The sequence below is a fragment of the Hippichthys cyanospilos genome, chromosome 22 (assembly GCF_059441005.1).
Source record: "Hippichthys cyanospilos isolate Australia breed blue-spotted pipefish chromosome 22, RoL_Hcya_1.0, whole genome shotgun sequence".
Lineage (NCBI taxonomy): Eukaryota > Metazoa > Chordata > Actinopteri > Syngnathiformes > Syngnathidae > Hippichthys > Hippichthys cyanospilos.
Window position 1 is genome coordinate 5,637,955 of NC_142390.1, and position 23,242 is coordinate 5,661,196.

Genomic DNA, 23,242 nt, shown 5'->3' on the forward strand with positions numbered 1-23,242 from the left:
AGAAAAAGCAGAGGGAGATGTTCCAAAACGGTGGCAGTCAGGTGCGCCGCCGCTAACGCGATTTGTACAACTTTTCCTCATCAGCATGCATTTATTCCCCTTTTCAAACATTCCTGCCCTCTCCTCCTCGCCACTTGAGCAAGTTGTGCCATTTGCTTTGACACCCGGATAGCCTGCAGGTGCTTGCGTGCGCACGCGCTAACCGTGGCAAGCTGGCAGTGTGGGCGGTTCTGCCTTTAGTTTGCGGATGTCAATTCTCTTCCAAATGAGTGGAACAAAGTCAAAATCCAGCCTCGCTCGGCTTTATCCCTTTACTGCCTCTGCGATGCAACCGAATTAGGCAACTTTTGTCTTAAGCTCATCTGCTTGAAAAACACTTAACTCTTGCCAGGAGAAGAAAGAATCCAAATGCCCCCCCCTAACTTTTCCCTTCTTCCTCCCTCCCTCCCGCTTTCTATGCTCGTGCTTGACATGTCTCGGGCTGCGCAAGGTGCATGTGTGAAGAAACAATATTTGATGCTTGGCGCGTGGTGCTGGATCAAGACACGGACAATGTGACAGTGGGAAGAGCTGGAAACAGCTGCTCGACTAAAATACGCACGCACGCGGTACCGGAATGTCACTGATCGCTCCTGCGGGGAGGTAAAGACTTAGCTCCGCGCCAGAACTGCCAATCTCCATGACACACTCGGCAGCCAGACGCATGAGCGCTCACACACACGCGGCAAATCCCTTTACATGCCATGCTTCAACACAGACACTGTCAGTTTTGACTTGGAGGTCCTCAAAGTCACCTGTCAACTTGAGATTTAAGTCAGAACGTGCGTCGGGTACCTCCAAGGCAAACCGGATCGAGTATGGATCCGATCCGGGAAGAGCTGCCATATGAAAACAACTCAAGGAATCCCAGGTTCAGACGCTTTAATTCCTTCGTATCGGGTGCTACGTACTTTTTATCTCCATTTTGTCTGGCCCAGAGGTCTACTGGTACCAGGCGCCACCCAAAATAATGATCTGTTGGAACTGAATTGGTTATATCCTTTGCCAGTTCATTCATTTGTGCTTTGTTTGACTTGTATAGTTGTTTTTGGCGCCATCTCTGGCCGCTGTTGATATTACAATTTGTAGTGAGGAAGGACGGTCTGGTTCGAGTTGAGACACACACGTTGTTCTGTGTCTCTTTGAGATCTGGCCCACGAGTGCCTGTAAGACTTATCGGGTCATTAAAATGTACAGGTGATTTTCGCGTATTTCAGCATGACCCTGCTGATTTATTTGCGTGGGAAATAAACCGCTGTGTGGCAAGACTCCCTTGGTGTTAAATCTGTGTAATTCTTCAACACCAATACTGGCACCCGTTAAAAACATCCAAATAATAAAACACAATATGTTGATAGATTTGGGTTGTGTTTGCAAAACAATTAGTGGCAGGATGCTTGTCCTTCCCTCATTTGCATGCGTTTTTTGCGCGCGCTTGTGCGTTGCAACAATATGCATAACACAAACATAAAATCATCCCCGAGATGCTTCACCTCCATCATTTAAACGCTTCTTTGAGATCCAGTCACACACTCTGGGAACTTTACTTGCAATAAAAGGGCCTTTTAGCCAGATTACAATCATTCGGAAAATATCATAAACAGCAGCCTTCATATCGAGAGCTTCCGATAGGAGCGGAATGCTGTTAAGTGAAGCGTATTTGCAGTCCTTGTGTGCGTGTGCGTAGCAGGTAGGAAACGCTTCAGGGCGAAATGGATGAAGAGGTCAGTCGAGCGCTTCCGCGCCCCCGTGTTAATTTACGATGACAAGATAAAGCCGTAATTCGCCCCCCCCCCCTTCCCTCATCCCCTCTTACGGACCCCCCGCCGCCTCACTTCCAAGTCAACTGGCCGCCCAAGGGCCATTCACTTCCCCCGTATCGCTTTACGCCTATTGTCCTGAGAGGGACAGTGACCCCCCCCCCACCCCATCACCCCCCCACCCACTTACACTCTCGTAGTATCCCTCCACTTTCCACTGACAGTCAGCTGTGAAGGGATTGCCACTCTAAACCCTCTGGGATACGCGGAAAAAAAAAAAAAAGCACGCTAGAAAAGCAATACCGAGGCATCACTTCCCACAGTGGCGTTTTGAAAATCATTATTTGCATCGGCGGTTTGACAGTGTTGATTTTTGAGCAATAATTAGAGGAGAAACACTTTTCTAGCGTAATATTTATCACCATTTGTGTTCTTGTGCCCACAATGCCAGGACTTTGGTTTATAGTCAAGCACATGCGGAGTTTGCAGTTGGGAGGGGCCCGCTGCCTAATCAGCTGGCTAATTACAAAATTAGCTCTCTATTATAGCTGCTAAGCGCCTTTTCATTGTTTTACGGCATCTAAGTATGAGCAATACGAGGTGGGGGAAAGGTTGATGTGTTTTATTGCCGAGGACGCACTATGACGCACAGGAAATGGTGCCTGTAGCTCTAATACCGTACAAAAACACAACTCCACCATGTTCATTGTTCTGTCTTGACATTAATGAACAAGTGTAGAAATGGCCTTTTTGAAAACTTTCACTCCAAATTTTTTTGCAGCAGTGGTGGTGAAAAACGTAAAGGTAAAACTTCGGAACTCAGCCCCTAAAGCCAGTTTTATTTTGCACCATGAAATCCACAAAAAAAAGTCTCTAGAACCCATGACTAAAAAGTTACATGAAGTGTGTTATTTTGCTTTGCCTTTTTTGGGTGATTTTTACTTTTTAAAAGAAATGGTTGAATTTTCCAACATAAGCAGATCTTCAAAATGTTCACTGGAATGCATGATCTAAAAGCCTTAGCGAGTCTGCAATTTCAGTTAGAAGTTGCCATTTTAGGTGTGATTTTTGTCCATTTCCTGGTGTCCAGACAAGCAGACATGTCTATTGCGAGTAGACCCACGAAAATATCTCCAGATAAGTTGTCTAAAAAGGGTAAAGCAGGTGTAGGTGAAGGTAGTGGCTCAAGTTCTCCGATGTTTGCCTAATATTGCCCAAAAATTTATTTTACCGCTCTGTGCAATAAATATTTTACCACGATCAAGCTTTCCTTGCGAGAAGATGGTTGGTTGAACGTTTAGCAAACTTTTGCCAACTTTTTGGCGAACGTTGACGACCTTGAGCGCCCCAAAAGAGACGAAATGAGCAGAACCTTGCTAAAATTTGGATAGGGTCTCCGAGGTTCATTTCAGGTCATTTGTTTTGATTTCTACACGAGACACAAAAGCAACGCAAAATATGCCAAAAATGACGTTGTGTATCAGCTACACAAGGTCAAAGCTTGAAAACCCTCAGACATCCATCGATCCTGATTAAACATCCGAATGAAGAGGCCGTTTTGAAACGGAGGGCGTGCGCACGTGTGTGTCATTGCGTGGCTTGGCCGGTCTCCACTAATATTTAATGACTCACTAAGACCCAGCCATGACACTGTATGAAAGCCTCATGCGAAAATCCACTATACATTAAGAAGCGCCGCCCAATGTCACACTTGGTCCTGCGCGCGCTGAATCACTGCGATGGCTCACGTTTCGCAGTCACGCAATTGCGCGTCAGATGGGCTCAAGGCGACGGCTGCTGGCGCACACGTTACAGTAAAAAAGTGTGTGTCAAAAGGTAGCCCTCAATATTCTCTTCCGATCATAAAAGGTAGTCCGAAAGGAAATTCCCAACCAGGAATTTTTACGTCTACTTTTCCTTTTTACATCTGGATTTCCGCGTGCATAGTCGGATCTATTTTTTTCTTCGGAACCGTACAAACGCCTTTTTCCGTTTCGACACGCTAATGATGCGTCGAATCACACGCAAGTTCTTACCGTGTTGTTGGGGGGGCTGTCCAAGGTCCGAAAAGGGGGCGAGCGCGGGGACACCTTGTTGCAGTAGGAGGCCAAGGGGAGGTGGATGACGCCACCCAGTCCCTCGCTTTCCTCATCCTCCACTCGCTGTCTGCTGGTTGCTATGGTTACCTCTCCATCTGTCCCCCCATATGGAGAGGCTGGTCGCTTGGAAGACATCCTGGGTGCCAAAAAACAAGGAGAAGGAAGGTAGAATGACAGAGAAGAAAAGGGTTATTTGGGATTTTGACAGGATACGTAGCATGGAAAAAAATGAAGAAACGGAGAGTGTTTGAGTGCCTTCCATTCTCCGCAGGTACTTTTCGAAATACAAAACAAGTATCTGTCCACCTGAAAAACACGTTTTAAGTGCATCTCTCAGCTACCCCAAACAATGAAGCCATTTAGAGTTTTGGAGAAATTCAATACCAGGAACGTTAAGGAGGCCGATAATAACACATCTCCAGATGACAAGCCCGAAACGCTGAAAAATCTTTCGTCTTTTGAAAGTTTTTCAAAGGTTCGGTAGACATGAAGACGCAGCCGCTACAACAACTGCAAAAGGGTAACGGTTCTACAGCGACTACATGGATTTAAACTTCAAACTGATCGCGCCTGTCTGTTTTGTCATGCTCCGATCGTACCTTACATCCGCATCACAATGCCTGTAAGAAGCCATCGAAATGACCTAAACGATAATTTTGAGATTCTTAGCAAAGCATACGTAACATTTCAAGTACGAAGACAACCAAAGAGTCTTTCTTCTGGACCGCGTCGCCGGATCCGTGGAATCATTCAGGCGAGGGAACAATAAGCCCTTCATCTCTTCCGACGGACCTTCAAACACACTCCCGGGTCTTCCGGCGTGTTTACGACGGGGGCCATTCAACGTTCACGTTTCCGAAAGACGGGGGCCATTACCGCAAATGAAGCCCGCTTGCACCGGCATTGTGCAGGAAATCACCATGCCTTGACAATGGGCTTTCACAGACAGACACCGAGTGGGAACGAGAAGAAAATAATGGACGCCGAGGGAGAGCGAGAGAGAGGGAATAGTATGAACACTGACAATAATATGCGTTTATGAAAACCTCTGGACAATAGGGGGACTGAAGGAAAATGGCTAGCAACACAAGAGCCCCGCTGTGTCAATTTGTTACCGTGGCTTTGTTCCCTTGAAAAGGAGCAAAAGATATAAAGCCACGTCTATTAGGTGAACTCTGTCTCACGCAAGGTAAATTTGCCTCCATGTACTCCAGCTGAATAGGGATGCAGTGACTATGCAGCAATAATAGAATTTAATGCGGTTCTCAGCGTCGGCTGAGTGCTTTCAGATGCACTTGTCAGCCTTGAAGCCACTGCGACTATGACCCTGGGTAATAGGCGGCTAACGGGCTGTCTCCCAGAGGCAGCGCATGGCGGGGATGGAGGGACTTTGTGTGTGTGTGTGTGAGAGGAACTCGCAGGAAGAAGCAACAGGTATTCCTTCTTCTTCTATCGTTAGCTTCTACAGTTTTCCACCGACAATTTGGTCCTTGCAGTCGGCCTCCGCTAAACTGATTATTGGATTTCTTTTGGACGGCGTATCTGGCGTCGCTCCGAAGAGCGGCCCCCGCTACTAATTCGTTGCTTATTTACCTTATGACAGCCAAAGTCAAACAATTTCCAGTGGCGCTAGGCTAGCGAGGGAAACAGGCGGCGCTACCGCATTGCGAACGTTCTATTCGTCTCCTTTTAAGTGCGGTCACAATTCTCGTCGTTGCGTGGTTGAGATCTTAATGGGTGACCCGGTGCGATTCTTTATTTGAAATGTAATCAAACTATTATCAAAATTAGATTAGGGGTACCCGTGCACAGCTTCACAATTGAGGTCAATTAGGGTACGGTTAGGGTTTGAATTAGCCATATTGATGTAATTTTTCATCGCTAACTCTCTGCTTTCTGTATCTTGATGAGATCATTTTTCGGCTTTCTGAGTTTTTGAGGGTTGAAAGGTCAATCGCACCCTGACGTGGACTCTAATTGGCTGTCATGGTGTTGCTGGTCCCGTGAGTGGTAAATTTAACCTTTATGTTTGAATATGGTGTTTAGGAACCTTTCTCAGGGTACGTTTGTGTCCACCGTTGTGGACATTAGTTTTCGATCTAGATTTTTGGAGCAGGGACCTTACTAAATCTCCGCGCGCTCGGTACAGCACCACTGCGCCCCTGATTGTATGCTTCAGAACAATTAATTTCGTCATTGTCCCTTTCCCGCCATTGACTTTCTTCAGACTTTTGATTGGCTGAAGTAATCCATTTTGGGCTTATATCACCACCTGTTGCTTTGTCCTCCGAAAACGCGACTTCACGTGAACCGAGCTTTTCTTAAATGTCACTAAGTGACATTTTTGGATCCCGGAGTGCGCAAAATGTTACTTCAACAAAGCCGCATGCGCCACAACGAAACAGATAGCTGAAAGTCGACACGGCGGATTGTGCGGCGCCATAGATTTCTTTATCTGCTCTTGTTCCTCCTTTGCGGTTACTTACTCAGCATAACGACATCATAAATGATGGCCGACACGTTGCATCGATGACAAAAGACTCCCGCACGTGCAATTACTGACATTAATCGTTTCAAGATTCGCTGGGCATAAATCTTTGTGTTCCTCCATTCACGCGAGATTCAAAGTGAAGTGGCTGGCCCAGCTGCGCAAACCAGAGTGCAGACACACACACACACACACAACACACACATATGCAAGCATGCATGCATACAACAGAGGCCCCAACACTGCAGGTCTGTCTTCATCACTGCCTGTTTACTTTACCTCCTTTCACTCGCTCACACTGAGGCCTTTTGTTTGGCGCGCGCACACCGACACACACGTCCCCTTGTGTCCCGCACACACCTCCGCCTAATCATAACCCTATGTACACACGCGCAGCCGCGGGTCACCTTTGAATCACCTCACACACGCGAAGCCATAAGGGAAAAAAAAACAGGGAGGATTTTTTCCCGGAGTCTTGGAAGCAACAGTAGCGACATTGATCATATTTTAGACAAGAGCGCACTTATCCAAACACATTTCATTAGGACTTTCTCTGGGAAGCTCGCCCCTCCCTCCTTGCAAACTTGCTACCACTTCCTCCTCGGGGAGGCCGTTTGCAGCTCATCTCCAGCTATATAATACCCCCCCCCCCCCCCCTTCCCAAAATCGCCCTCCTTTGAAGTGGAATTACTACACAATTGGGCGCTGCGTGCATTCACGTTACGCCGGCGACTCTTATCAAATCCAGCCGATGGAGAACACTTAAAAATGTGATGTGGGGCTTAACACTGATGACACTTTTTTTTTTTTCAACTAATAAGATAGATTGACAGCACGGGCCGGATCATAATTAACAAATATTAGCATCATTTCTGCACTGAACACGTCAAGCACAACACTCATCACCTATATATATATATATATATATATATATATATATATATATATATATATATATATTTTTTTTTTTTTTTTCACTTGACGCCTTAATTTTCATAGAAAAGCTCATTTTCTTTTTTTCTCTGTTCAATATGTCTCCAGTGAATTAATGTTGTGTATATTGGGGGGAAAAATATTGAAAATACGATAATGTTCTGTCAAACAATAACACGCACCCTCCTGGACTTCCGGACGGAATCATAATAATTAGATTCTACTGTTGTCAAACACAAACCACACACAGACGGGATTATTTAAAAGTTTGTGGTCACGTACAGCAGTGGTTCTCAATTTATTTTTCCAATGATGTACCTCCTGTGAAAAGTTTTTTGTGAATGTGAAATGACACCCCCGCTCTAAAAAGTAAACTTGCAACTGCATTTGTAGTGTATCCCCAGGCATATTTTATTCAACGACTGCAGAAGATTGTGTAACTTTGTTTTATTTCCAGTTCATCTGTTGAGAACTTACTAATGACAATGTGCAGCCATATAAAATTAAGAAAATAAAGGTAGCAAGTTACGAAGAAGTCAATCTAATAAAACGTTCCTTCATGTTCCAATTGATTTGCTTTTAAACTGAAAAGGAAGCTGATGTTGTCATGAAAAAGCATTAAAGAGCATGCATCATACTCAGCCAGTCCAGAATGTTTTTTTTTATTTAATTTTTATCTGGCTTGTTTGCCGGAAAACTTTCAGCTATGCAAAAACTTAACAGAATAAAAACATAAGGCAATTTACAAAGGAGTCGTTATAACACAATTTAGTTGCATTCCTTAGTGTTCCAAATAATTTGCTCTTAATTTGAAAAGAAAATGCTTATCTTCCTGTCACGGAATTAAAAAAAAAAAAAGTGAATATGAGTAGAAACCCTCTTTAATTAAATTCCTGCACCCCCATTGAAAAACCACTGAATGTCTGCAAGAATGTCAACTTTTTAAAAATCATGTTCTACTCCACCAACCAAGTCTGCTTTTCGTAATTGACGTAAATAGCGAAAAAAAGGCAACATCTAAGTGACCCCAAACATTTGAAAATTGTATTACAACTTTTCCCCGACAATTTTAAACGACGACCCACAGCACATGTATTTCTAAACGAGTCAAATCAAAACGCAAGCGTCTAATCTGTTGTTTGTCTCTTATGTTACACAAACTGACGACGCGCACACAACCGCGCGCACGGTGACAGCACTAAGCTGAGATTAGAGCGCCACTTCCCCCTTGGCTTTTTGATGATTAGCGGCTCCTCCGTTAAGTCGCCCTCATATCACATATGTCCACCGCAGCTAAGTCACTAATCGGGACAGGGACGCGCGTCCATTAACCGGACGCGTAATGGCCACGGGCGGCGGGGTTAACAGTCTCCGGGCCGGTTCGTGGGGCCCTGCGATCAAGTCGTCCCCGCTCGGCGCTGGCACGTCACGCCGTTCCGGAGCTTACGCATGTTTAAATACACGCAACCGGCTTATGAACACACACCGGTTTGTGCGAGAAAATGAAGGGACGTCACACTCTCCGCTCGCTCACACACGTTGGCGCTGGCCATCATCGCTAACTGCTCTTGTTAACTCCTTTTCAGGGAGCGTGGGAGCCCCCTCTGGAGATTTCCGCGCGCAGTAAAGTGAATGTGCATGTACGGCCGTATTTCCGCCGCGACGCGAGCGGGCCGTCCGATCCATCCCGGATGCGCGCGAGGGGAAGGAATCGAATCCCCGAAGTGAGTTTTTTTTGTTCCCTGCCATCTATTTCTCTGAGGGGCATATTTGAGCCCGAGGCTTTTTGTGACGTTTACATCCACGCGACACCTCAGGCGGGAATTTGAACAAATGTCGCCCCTTTATCCCACCTCTACGTCTTTATCTTCCTGTCAAACACCCCCTAAGCTCATTCCCATTTCCTTTCTCCGCGGCCTCGGTGTTGTCTTACTTGCTGTCCCCACTTTACACAATCAGCTGTTTGTAAGAAGGTCACCCCTACACCACCCGTGTAAGAAAATTGTCTAATTTCTATTTATAGCGAGGGGCAATGGTAAACATGCAAAGACCAAGTAACCAACCAACTACCGGAATTTTTCGATATCCAAATAAGCTACGACGCGTCCCGAGTCCGACTATTTATAACCGCACTGTAACATTTTTGTGCTCTTAGCAATGCACGCTGGATTTTTCCCCGATGAACACTTAAAGCAAAGTCAATGCCCTTGCACACACACACACACAGCAACAAAGCGTCCACTGTGTGAAGGGTACGCAATTGGTCTGCTGTTAGGCCACAAAAGGCAGGAACGTCCCGCACGGTCATGTGTGCGCTAAACTCCACTCGTGAAGTAGAGATGTGTAAAATTGGGAGAAAATCAACATTGCAACATCACTTTAAAATCCAGACGAGTCAAGGCGGCGCGTGGGAAAATATTGAGGGACAGAAGTGAGGTTGGGAGACAATGTGTGTGTTTGGTCGTGGGGGGGGGTGAAAGGAGACAGACGGAGAGAGGGAAAAGTGCATCCGGTGGAAGGCATGCACTCCCCTTCTTGTCTTGATGTTTGCAAGAGGGAGAGATGGGGTGAGGGGGGGTGTTTATTGAGCGAGGGAGCGACTTTTTCCATTGTTACGCCGGCTCTGCTATTTGTTAAGCAATCCATGAAGGAGTCGCGACATTTGTCTCACTGTCAGCGCCCCCCCCCCCCCCCCCCCCCCCCCGCACTATACTACACATACACACATGCGAGCCCATTCTCCAAATGACACACACACACACAGCTGCTCTCTTTCATTTGTCCCTCACTTTTTTGACCTCCTCCCTCTCTCGCTCGTTCACACACTACCTGGAAAGACAGAGGCTTCATTGTAGACTTCTGGGAGGGACCTCGGAACCTCAAACACTGCCTCCTATTGTGGGCCGAAGGGACCGTGTGCGTATTTGGGGGAAATGGCAAAGACCAATAGATGGCGTATGCATATATCGCTAAGTGAATTTTCGGAGTCCCCTTAGCTTAGCTGAACTTCGACTCCTATCATGTGACCCACCCCACCACCTCTCCGTGTCATATGACCACCCATCCATCCACAACAAACACTGCCCCAAATGGCCCCTATTTTCCCCCTACGGTCAGCTGACTTCACTCCGCCGGTGGGTTCGAAAGGGATAGGGAGGGGCTACTATTCTCCACTGGTATTTTTTTTTCGTACCCCCTCCTCCTCCACGGATGGAGACACGGTTATCAAGACTCTCCGGGGACGGACAATATGGCCCAGACAATGGCCTCCAGTCCAAGTTGGTGTGTGTATGTGTGTGTGTGCAGAGGGAGGCCAGGACAGGGCCACAGGAGAAGAGGGGCAGAATTGTGCATTAGTTTGCAGAGCACGGACACTATACTCAATTACTTCTCTTGCACTCACACAGAGACCACTTTAATCTGGCCCGTTTAAATGAAGCACTGCTAGGAGCAAGTTTTTAAGCACCGATTGTGCAAAAATAAGAAAAACTAATAAAAAAAACTCCTTTCTCCTAGCGGTGTTTTTTTTAATATTGATATCAAGGCCTGATGAAGTGTTTAGGAAATTATGGGAAATTCCCGTGGTCGACGGTGTTGCCGTGGAGCGGCGTGCGCGTCATTGTCGACACATGCGCCCCCACTTTAAACTTACCCTAATAAACCCTGTGCCCAAATGGAGGGGTGTGAAAACACACATCAAAAAAATCCCTCCCTCTTCCACCCAAACAATTTAGGACATTTCACTACTAATTTTCCACTTTTCTATCCATCATAGAACGAAACGTGTCAACTTGTCTTTATAATCTTACTTTTTCCTTTCTGGTAACTTCAAAGAAACATTAAAAGTTCCCCTAAATGTTTAAACGCGGGAGATCTTCTTCGGGTAGACTTGAGTGTCATTTGCCAATTTCATTTGTAAAAATAAACAAAGCAAGAGGATGACAAAGACAGAGCAGAAGTGTTGAAAATAAGCGAAAGAAGAGGAAGTGTGATGAAAAGATGAAGCCACTTACAGAAACGCAGGAACCGAGAGCATCGTCAGGCTGCGGCGCGCACACACACACACACACACACACACGCCGGCGAGTCCCGACGAGAGACTCTGCCACTCCACACACACACGCAGATTGGGAGATACCCCCACGCGGTTATTTTGCATACGTATGAACACACGCGCATATGGCCGTTCGGTGATGGAGTGCATTACTGGAAAGCAAGGACTTTTAAGTGCGCCCCACTTAAATCATTGTAATCCCCGCAGTTATCTCTATACATTCCGCTTTTCCACTTTAATCCTGTAAATTTTTAATTCCTTCCCTCGCTCCTGTTTTATTTTTTCCCTCTCCCGCACCTCAATCACTTTGCCGGATTTGATTATTAAAAACACTTTTTTTTTTTAAACTGTCATCTAAAATGTGTTTTTAATTCAAGGGCCCCCCCCTGAAATCCCGTCTTCCTCCGCCTTCTCTCAACTACTGTTTATCTGCGAACAAAAGATTAGTTTCATGAAGCAAAACAGACGGGGATTTACTAACGCAATAAAAGTCAAGTAGAAGGGACGGAGGGTGAGGTGTGTGTGTTAAAAGCGGAGGGTATTAAAATATTATAACGTAATCTGGCTATAGTCAGTGTGGCGAAAGGGCAAAGTTGGAGCGTTTGCACCTTTAAACCTCAAGAAGGACTACAGTGAGATTAACAAATCCAGGATGAAAACAACAGCATCGGACAATGGGATTACGGAGCGGGATTAAGTGAAAAACACACCGGTAGTCTTTGGAGAAAAAAAACAAGAGCTTTAAAGTTACTTTTTTTTTTTTCAAAAGCGCAGGGGAATAATAGCTGTGATAAGAGCGGTGATCTTTGACAGAAGAAACCAAGGCACACTGACCCTGAGTGGGGAAGTGAGATGTAAATAAAGTGATGAAAGAGGAGGCGAGATGATGAGGGCTGACACACACACACACACAGATGTTGCTGTTTAGCTCACAAATGATCTATCTCCAAACTTTATTTCTTACACATCCCAAGTCAGGTCCATTCGGCTTCGGGTTACACACACTTTTCCCCGCTGTCCCATCGCTACGTTCCTCCCTCTCTATCAGCGTCCTGCTACGTCCGCCGTCTAACTCATCAGTGCGGAAGTGTGTGTGAGAAGGCTCGGCACGTACCTGTTACACTCCTGAGGTAGCTCAGGCTCAGTGAGCATGCTGGAGTAAGGGTCCGTCTCTCTCGACAACAACAACATAAAACAGTCCCACAAAATGCTCGGCTGGACCAGATTGGGTTCGGTAGGTCTCCCCTCAGAACAAGACGAGATAGGAGTGATCCTTCTCACACGCCGCCGATTTTCTCTCTCTCTTTCTGTCTATGATTGTGTGTGTGTTCCTCTCTCTCTTTTGCTCTTTCTCTACTCACACACTTTCAGACTGACACCCTCCCTCTCTCTCTCTCTCTCTCTGTTTCTGTGCCTCTGTCCCTCCTCTTCTCCTCCCCTGGCTGTAGGCTGTGAGATCCAGCTCTTAAAGGGCCAGCAGCAGTCAGACTGGCTCTCATCCACTGGGTTCATGAGGGGAGGGTCCGTTTTGACCAGACTCGCTGACCTGACTCGCGTCCAACTCCCACGGACGAGTCCAAATCGTCTTCATGATCAAAAACGCGACCGTGATACCCGAACAGATTTCAAAAGCATCTTAGACTCATCAGCTAGCGTGGGGTTTAAAGCCAGGTCAATAACGCGCGTTCACTTCCTGTTGCCTTCTCTGTGAGATTTCAATCTGCAACATAAGCGACTATTAAAGGATGTAATTTGAGAGGAAACGATAAGACCGCAGATGACACCGGCGGAAGGCTGAAGAGCGAGAGACTATGTGCGAGGGGCTGCAAAGGAATTGAGATGTTGACGGGGCGTTACTGATGGCGTGATTGTGATTACAAGGGTTACAAGTGTCCTGATAACCATTTGCTAATGAAGATGCCCAACTTTGGCTACTGTGAAGGTAACTATCATGAAGAAGCGGTCTCCGAATATCACTACTTGTAGAATATTCTGATTGCAAATTACCCAAACGGCCGCTTTTAATGCCTGAAATTTGACCGCCATTTTTTGATGACAGGGGAAAACAACTACCGTATTTCTCACGTATTTCAGCGAGGATTTGCTGATCATCTTACTTGGGATGTTCTTTACCCAAGTGATGACTGTTGTGAGATCAGAGCGTTACCCTTGTTGTTGCTATTTCTAATCCCACCTGCCAACATCCAGATATGGAATCCAGATATCACAGATATGGAAAATTGGTTTCTTTTGAGCTATGCGATTATAATGCGACCCCCCATATGGGGGCGAAAATTAGGAAAAATAACTCAACTTGTACCAGGAGGAATACGGTACTTTATATGGAGGAATACCAGTTACTCAGCAGCAAAATCAAAGGGACCTTTCCACCTGTGAAAACTGGCCCTTTGCATTTTGTAAAGCTAAATTATTTGCGCAATTGCAAGAAGCTACTAGTGATAGCATTGGCATAACAGGATGAAAAAAGGTGTCATGATAAGCTCGCACCATGTGCGAAAATAATTATGGTGACAAAACTATGCAGGTTACTAAACAGATTATATCAGACATATTATAACAGACATTACAGTCTTTGACTTAATATTTGATTTCTCAGCAGTGAATGGAAATGAAGTCCAAACTGCTGAGATTATTATTATTAAAGCTATGTGTTTATTTTTGCAGCTATATTCGCTTATCACAACTTAGCCCATAAAGCAAAGAGCAACATCTTCCTGTTTACATTCTTGCGAGCAATAAAAGAGTCACGTGGTTTGTCGTGACGCATTTTGGGACACTTGGAATTTGTACTGTCTGATCATCAACTGGGATGAGGACAATTGGGAAGATAGAAAGCTACAGGTGTGCAAGTCCTTTAAAATGGTACGTTAGCAGTCTTATAGTAGTAGGGTCCGTTGAGGGAATACATTTTCTAGCTAACAACAGGGTATTCAATTTTCTCTAAATGGCTTCTTTTAATACTGGCAAAAAGGCCACATTTACGCTATTTAGAATTCCTCCATAAAGAGGCCAGGCGAGGATTAATTAATTTTTCTCATAGGTTATGGAAAACACTTTTACAACATAATAACCCTTCTTCCCCTGTGTCTGAATGTACTTATTGTTGTACTTGTGGCATTAGCATGATTTTTTTTTTCCTTTTTGGGATGACTGTGTATTCATTTCGGCATAAGCTTGAACGTCCTCCATTTTCCATGGCCACGTTTATGAATGTTATGAATAGCCTGTACAGTGGGTCCCCGTGTTACGAACTTAATCCGTTCAGCGGCTACGCTCGTAACTCGAACTGCTCGTATGACAGGCAATCCAAACCTATGTTAATTAGTGAATGCGTGCAAAAACCTTAGGTAAAAACATCACGAGTTTATACACATATTAAAAATTAGTAACATAATCTACTGTACAGTTAAATTAAATAATAAATATACAAAGGAAAAATGACATTTACCTTTGGGGTGACGTGACTTGAGCTGGTGGTGGGTGGAGGTGGAGGGGAGCAGAGACCAACTCGCAGATTTATTGATTTATTTTCTTAAACGAGAACATATCATCGGCGATTTCCTTCTCTTTAATTCATAATAGAAGAAGCTTCTCCCTTTTGTTGTCGAGCGAGGTCCGTCCCCTGGCAAGGAAAGTCTTTCCCTTAGAAGATTGCCGAGCGGTTACGGCCATACTCACGAGCAAGGTTAACTATGCGTGCGCCTCCCTCGGCCATACTCACTAGCAAGGTTAACTATGCGTGCGCCTCCTTCGTATTTTTTTATTATCTCCTGCTTGGTTTCTATTGTCATCATCCTCTTACTTCTTCCTTTACCGCCACTAGCAATTTTAGAAGCCATGTCTAACAGATAAAGTTTGCAAAGTCTTCACAAAATTCCTTCCTTCCGTTTTTCACTTCTTTTCTCTCCTTCCTTCCATCCCGACCAGCTGTGCCATCAAGTTAGATGAAGGCGTTCGGCCAAAAGGATATCGGCATTATTGTGATTGACGTGACGCCGGCCAATAGCATATCTGCATCTCCGTGACTGAGACCGGGACTGTGAACTTAATCGACCAATAGCATATCGGCATCTCCGTGACTGACACCGTGACTGTGACTTAATAAAACCAATAGCATATCAACGTTATTTGACGCATACAAAAATAGTTAGATTTGTTGATGCGGTAAATCAAAAAAAATTAGTGCGGACGCTCTGACCGGCATTTTGGAATATTCGTAATCACGTTCATAGGGGCCCCACTGTACTTTTACCTCCGAAACGCACAAAAAACAACTTTGAAATACCGTACGTTCCGCCCTCATACCTTTTGTTTTGATTCCTCCAATTGATTCCGCCGCGCGCATTTGATTTGGTTACAAGCAAGACAGCTGAACACTTTCAACACAACATATGCCGGCGCTCTCATGCGTGAACACTCACACACCTTCGCCAGTCAAACACACACCCATTGTGTCCTCAGGTGCGCATACTGTACATGTCGTGCGTCGGGGGCGAACGCCGCTTTTAGCCCTTTGTGCTGTCACTCACTATTAATGGTGTGTGGTCTGCGTGTCACACATACGGCCAATCCCGCTATTGTTCCGGCGAGTGGAGAGGAAAGTGGAGTTGACAGACTGCCACTTCTGTAATACTTAAACACACACATGCACACACAAATGGGTGTATTGGGGAGGGTGGGAAGCCAGTCCTGTCACTGTATTTATACACTGTACACTTTGCAGTGAATAACTCTTTTCGAGCGCGAAAATTTGGATTGCATAATAAAGGTCCTACAGGTGTGATGAAAGAGTACAGAAAATGCCCCGTGAAAGGAAGTGGCCGAAAGAAAAAGTTAACCAAGCCGGTGGTCCTTTAGAATCAGAGGTGTTTAAACTACCGTATTTTTCGCACCGGTATATAAGTCGCAGCAGCAAAAATTTTTACGAATAAGGTGCACTGGACTATAAGCCGCAGTGCTTGTAATGTGTAATATGTAATATCTTGTGCTATGTAATATATAATGTCATATCTTTACATTAGATATTTAAGCAAAAAGATGGGGAAGTTTTTACATTTATAATTACTGCCTGCATTTTTAGTCCCAATTTATTATTAACATATCAACAAATGAATATTGCTAAATTGCAGTTCAAATTTCATATCAAACTGCATCAAAATCCCAACTGAATGATCTTAATCCACCACATTTTCAAACTGGCGTTCTCTATTTCTATTTTTACTGTATTATCTATTTTTTTTCTTTTTTCTATTGTTATTTTTTTCCACATTTTCAGGCTTTAGATTTGACACCATGCTTTTCATCGGCGGCCATTACAATTCCAAACTGTATCAGCGAATATCCTTTAAACCTCGTGTAGCTTGACTTACCCAAGATACTGTAGACCAGTGCTTCTCAAATAGTGGGGCGGGCCCTCCTGGGGGGGGTGCGAGGTGATGCCAGGGGGGGCGTGGATGATCCCAGGAAAAAGGCTTTGTTTTTGTCATGTGGAATGTAATTGCAATAAAGTATTAATTTTCATCATTTTCTTTTAGTTTCAGGCACTTTTTTTCAGTTTTAGACTAAGCTGTAACGCGATAAAAATAATTAACAGTTGTTGAGAGTTGATTTATTTTGCGTTTTTTTGTTGTTAATGTTAAAAAGGATGCATGTGTAAGTATACTTAAAAATTTTCATCAATAAAAAAGTTTTCAGAGCAAGTTTTCAGTAGCAAAACACTGCTGTAGACGAACTAACCGTCAATTACGTAATAGGTGACAGTGTCAGAAGCCAAACTCTCAGTTGAGAAAGAGGTGCTCCATCCCTCATTAAATGTGTCACAGAGAACAAAAATACCCTCGAATATTAATTAGCACCTTCCACCTGAATACAGTTCATACAAATGTCATACGTGGCCAACACAAAAGCAACGCCGCCACACTTGACTGCCTGACGCTCTCCACTCCACACGCAATATGAAAATGCCAGTCAACAACAATCACTTGCTTTGGTTTTTCTGCTTACCTAATCTAATTCATGGTCAAATGGGAAGAATACACTGCGGGCCTGAATAATTGAATCACATTCCGCCACTAAACAAGGCATTGATTGGGAACGGCATCTCTCCTTGACCCTGCAAAAAGCCGCAAAACAAACCATAACCTCATTTATGCATTACAAAAACATACTTTACATTAAAAGAGGCCGACTGTTGGAAACATTCTAGGGGAAAACTTTGAATACCAGACAAAATATGAACGTATGTTTTTGCGCTCCCATTTTTTTCTTACCATATTTTTCACGAATCTAAATCCAAGTCCAAATCTGTGTCCACAATAAGCCACTCTAAATGAGCTTTTTTTTTACACTGTTATTTTTTACACCCAGTGCCTTGTAACCACGAGTTTTCATTTTTGGATGACGAAAAAAAATAGCATAAAAATAAAAAATAAAAGAAAGCGCAAATTGATCAAATAAATCCACTATTTAAAATTCAATATCATTTAAACTCTTGATTTGTCTCGGTATTGATCAGTCTTTTAGTGTTATCAAAAGGTACTTTTATCCCATTCTTAAGATAGTACTTTCCACAAATCATCTTTTATTTTTTATTTCTGATTGAAAAGTTTGACTGACTCATCTGATTGTTTAGTGGACATTCCTTTCAGTGCAGCTCCATTTTGTGAATGAATAATGCAACCCCTGCCACTACTGTACTGTAGCTTCTATTCTATGCGCCTTATAATGCGGTGAGCTTTATATATGAAAACAGTTTTAAAATAGGCCATTCATTCTTAATAATCTGGTGTGCATTATAAAACACGGTATTTAGTTATTTATGACTCACGTACAAATCTCTTGCACTTGTCGCAGAAAAGGTTAATTTTGAAACTAGTAATTCCAAAAACCCCAACAAAAGCGTCTGTTTGCTTGGACTGAAACAAAAGGTTCTTCTGAGGTGATGCTAAAGTTTTGTAACTTGCCACTTTGGGTGATAAAGGAGGAAGGTAACACGCGCAAGACAAAAGGTGTCGCAAAGCCGCTTGTGTTAAAGGCAGAGAGATGCTTTGCTCCATCATAAATGTGCAGAAAAACACCCTTGTGAACACACATGGGGGGAAACACACACAAAGCACACACACACACAGTCCATTACAATGAAACTGTTGATAGGACGCCCCTGTGACGGGGACCCTAACAGCTGTAGTGCATTAGGGGCCAACTGTGAATAGCGGCACAGGGAGACGGACTGTAAACAAACCTTGAAGACCACTAGCACTAGCACAGTCACATATCTCATGCACACAACCCTACAAACACCCACAAATGGACATTATCGAGATTTTACGATACAGTCTTCAGGCTTGTTTTTTTTTTAAACCTGTTTTCTCAAATGGGGGTACACACATCCCTGTGGTTACCTGAAGGCACTTCAGGGGGTATGTGAGATATTGACTGTGTTTCTGCAGACATCAACAAATCTAATGTCAGGCTTCTTTTGCATCTTTTCAAATGAAGAACAAATTAATTGGAACTTGATGCAACTTATTGTCAAACTGTAAGTGACTCCTTTGCAAAAGTTTTTCACATGCGCATTTTCTTCAGAGATGCAGTCTTTCAACAGATGAGCCCAAAATGAAACTGATGATGTTGCACTAGCTTTCATATGCATTTGCCAGATAAAATAGTGGTATCCTTATAGATATCACTATGAATTTGTGTCGTTTTTTAATGAACCAGGAAAAGCACTCTGTTTCAAGTAAGTTTATATTTAATTTAATCATTTTTTTTAAATACGCGAATCGTGCTGGTCAGAGGTTACTTGCCTGAAAACAAGTATTCCACAGGGTTATACCATGCACGTATTCTGCTCAATTGTGAGATGAAAATAAAAAATAATATAATACATTAAAATTAAAAAAATAAAACGCCCAATTTTCAATTGTGTTGGCATTTCTCCCTCACAAAGTCGATATCTTCTACTCAAAAGTTGTGCTGATTCAAAGCTATGCAACTCTACGCTCAGATTTTTTTCTTCAGTTTTAAAGAATCCCAGTAGGAAGAGTTTCATACCCAGAAAAAAAAACAAACATACTTTTTAACAGCTTGTTGACATTTCACTCTATGTTTAATACCATATGGCGCATTGCACGTTGCTAAATAAGGTCAAACAAATGATTGAGACGCACCAGTGTGCACAGGAAAGCAAGTCTGGTGATAAACTGTCTTATGTGGATAATATTCAAAATAAAATGCAACAATTGCAAGAGTGCGGGCCTTTGGTGCGAGTGCTTATCTCGATCCCACCGTGAGCTCCGATATCAATACCTCGGTGTGTCTGTTTTCCAGGCTGTGTGAAGTAGTTTTATCATTTTATGACACATGCAAGCCAAGAGAGGCGCGTGAAGGCATGAGTGGCGGGCATGCCACGCTATTAAGATAGAGGCGCTATCTCTTGACGCCAGCGCCCGGTTCATACCGGCACGGGGGTCTCCGGACACTCTCATCCGCTCCCTTGCGCACGTTCCCCAACAAAGATGTAGAACGCTGCATGTTCATCATCTCCTGAGCTTGCTAATCCTGCACACAGGTGAACAGATGGAGAAACATGGCAAAAGATTTTAAAAAAGGCTGCTTTCAACACCAAATTAGGTTAGTCTGCTGTATTATAAGTTCCAGGCTTACTTTTTGGTAAGTTACAGTCGGCACTTCCAAATATGGGCATAAATATTGGCAACAGGGTCACTGGATTAGGACAATTTCACATTGCAGAGTGCGTTTTACCAAGGCTGGGGACTCGGAATCATGAGAAAATTAAGTCACTTTTTGGGGGACTTCTCACATGACTTAGACTCACTAAAGACTTGACTCTGACTTTTCTTGCGGGACTCGTGACAAGTCTTGACGGTGTTATGGGGACTCGCAATCATGAGAAAATTAAGTCACTTTTTGGGGGACTTCTCACATGACTTAGACTCACTAAAGACTTGACTCTGACTTTTCTTGTGGGACTCGTGACAAGTCTTGACAGTGTTATGGGGACTCGGAATCATGAGACAATTAAGTCACTTTTTGGGGGACTTCTCACAGAGCTTAGACTCACTAAAGACTCACTAAAGATTTGACTCTGACTTTTCTTGGGGGACTCGTGACAAGTCTTGACGGTGTTATGGGGAATCATGAGAAAATTAAGTCACTTATTGGGGGACTTCCCACATGACTTAGACTCACTAAAGACTCACTAAATATTTGACTCAGAATTTTCTTGCGGGACTCGTGACAAGTCTTGACGGTGTTATGGGGACTCGGAATCATGAGAAAATTAAGTCACGTTTTGGGGGACTTCTCACATGACTTAGACTCACTAAAGATTCAAGACTTGACTCTGACTTTTCTTTTGGGACTCGCGACAAGTCTTGACGATGTTACTTGCGCTCATGTTTTCAATATTTACTGAAGTGTTAAGTAATGTTACTCAATTTGACAGAAAAATACTAACAATAATAAAATAATACAGGTGAGGATAAAATGACTTGGAAAAAAAAACCTTTACATGAGTACTGTCAGTAACACTCGAGTCAAGTCAGGTTTGTTTCAGTTGTGACACGGAAAAGAAAACAAGAATGCATATACTGTAAAAATCATTATGTTATTAAGGCAATCCCAGGGATTTGGTCTTGGTTTGGACTCATGATCAGGGACTTTAGATTTGACTTGAAATTAGATTAAGATTCAAGATTAAAAATGTTTGTAGTCACGTGTACAGTGTAGAAACAAGTTTCTACGTACAATGAAATTCTTAGAACCTGAATACTTGGACTTGTGGGTCAAGGACTTGAGACTTGACCTGGACGTGGACTTTGAGACTGACATTTCTGTTTTTACCTTTGTAGTGTACCTCAGAGCCAAGTACTTGGGCAAACATTGTGTTGGAAACAATCTGACAATGACTTGAATGGGAAATTAATTAACAATCTTTCCACTTTGTGCGAATCTTAACTCATTACTAATTAGCCCGATTAGATTTTTATTGTTGTTGTTGTTTTTTTTCTTTTTCCCTCTCTCCTTCAAAACATCAAGACAGTTAATTAGACTCCTTCTGGTGTCATTTCTTCATAATATGCGGCTAGAGCAAACAATGCACAAAATGGCTGAAAGGGAGTCTGTGTCACAGCGAGGTTAATGGATAGACTAGAACTGGGACGTTACGTAGAAAAGTGAATGATTTACCCAGACGAAAAATATGTGAGACTTGCAAACCGAAAACAGTTTGAATAGAACATCATTTTTCTGATCTTTGCCATAACCAAGCCAACTGAACTCATCTTAAAAATCAAGTCTTTTCCTTTGTAATATCTACAGATTTCTGTATTACACACATCAGTTTGTATGTAATTACAGTGGTTTACCCCGGTTACCCCGGTTTACAAGATGAATCTGTTCCGTGGTTGGGATCGTAATGCAAATTCACCAATCCAAACCTAGCTACTCTAAACGTTAGCTAATGCGTGTAAAATACTAGGTAAAAACATCAAAATTGTAAATACATATTAAAAATTGGTATCAAAATACTATACTAAGTGCTACGTATATATAATATACATGTATACAATTAAATAACATCATAAACAAAAAATTTAGAAAGGATTAATTTACCTTTGAGCTAGTAGCTTGTTACGGCCATATTCCCAAGTGAGGGTAGCTTAGGCTAGGCTAGCTTAGCCTTCTTCGATTTCCATATAAATGCTCTTCTTACTTCTCTTTTTAACATCAGCAGCCCTCTAGGACTGGAGTTTGACACTTGTGCTCTAAATGCATAGTGGATAAATCAGTTGAAACCCTAATTAGACAAAACATTTCCACGATAGAGACCCCTTAAATGTAGAAAACAAAAATGCATCGTGTTATTGTAAAAATCAATTTTTAAGGGCTTACTCACTAAAATATTGTAGTACCCCTATGATAGTTTTGAATGCCGATTCTGATAGACAATCAGAATAACATGATGGCCTCCGAACTAAAGTGCAATTCTAGGATTCCAAACGTGGGCGCTGAACTTAAAGTTTTAAAGGCCGTAACTTAAAAACCGTCTGAGCTAGGAGGCGCAAACCAAGGCGCTAATAGGATAAAAATCAAGCAAACTGAAGCGATGCCAGCGGAGATGTTTTTGGGATTTGCGTGAAATGACACGGAATGACCCCTCGTCAGTTTTTTTTTTTTATCATATTACAAACTAGCAAGCGCTGCAGTTCTAACTTTCAGCAATGGGTCTCCCAATTATCAAATGGTTTCTGTGATCATAGAGATGTTCATCAACCCAACTGAAGCGTACTTATGGAGTACCGGCGCTTTGTTTTGCTGTTTATTTGTACTTCTCCAATTCCCTCCACACACTTAACGCACACACACATCTCAAAGCTGTCAAGATGTTGCCTCTTTCAGTCTCGGGCTGAATGAGGGGATTTGGCAGCATCCCCCCCCCCCCCCCCATCTCCGCTCGCTTTTACAGCAGCCCGTTTTCTTTCTTTCTTTCTTTCCTTTTTTTTTAAGAGCACACATGTTTATGCACCAAATCTCCGCACTTTGTGTTTCACCGCGTCAAGGCACAAGCTCAACCCTGGATTGATGCGCCCTGGCAGTGCCACCCCCACCCTCGCCGTGTGTACTTGCTCTCAGGGAATAGGGCAACGCGTGAGGGAACAGACGCAAAAAAAAAAGCTGGAATGAGGAGGGAAATCTTTTGCTGATTTTCTACACAGGCTTTGTGGTCCTGGAAGGCTGTTTATATGTTTTTTAAGACTATTGGTGAGAACAAGAGAGAAGAGATTGTGCTATCCACTGCCTGGGGGCTATGCTGAGCCTATGAATT

At 43.4% G+C, this 23,242-nt stretch overlaps 1 protein-coding gene across 9 annotated transcripts in view; it reads right to left on the minus strand.

Moving 5' to 3' along the window:
- sox5 (SRY-box transcription factor 5) overlaps positions 1–23,242 on the minus strand; it is a 110,702-nt gene that overhangs the window by 60,481 nt on the left and 26,979 nt on the right. For 6 of the 9 annotated variants that reach the window (XM_088406374.1, XM_088406378.1, XM_088406377.1 and 3 more), the window contains exons 2-3: positions 19,853–19,953; positions 3,836–4,034 (exon numbers count right to left, since the gene is read on the minus strand). In XM_088406374.1, the coding sequence (XP_088262500.1) occupies positions 3,836–4,034; positions 19,853–19,935 (282 nt within the window). In that variant the 5' untranslated portion in view covers positions 19,936–19,953. Of the gene's footprint in view, positions 1–3,835; positions 4,035–12,487; positions 12,744–19,852; positions 19,954–23,242 lie in introns of those variants that run through there. The other 3 variants (XM_088406379.1, XM_088406376.1, XM_088406375.1) reach the window with 1 other exon arrangement.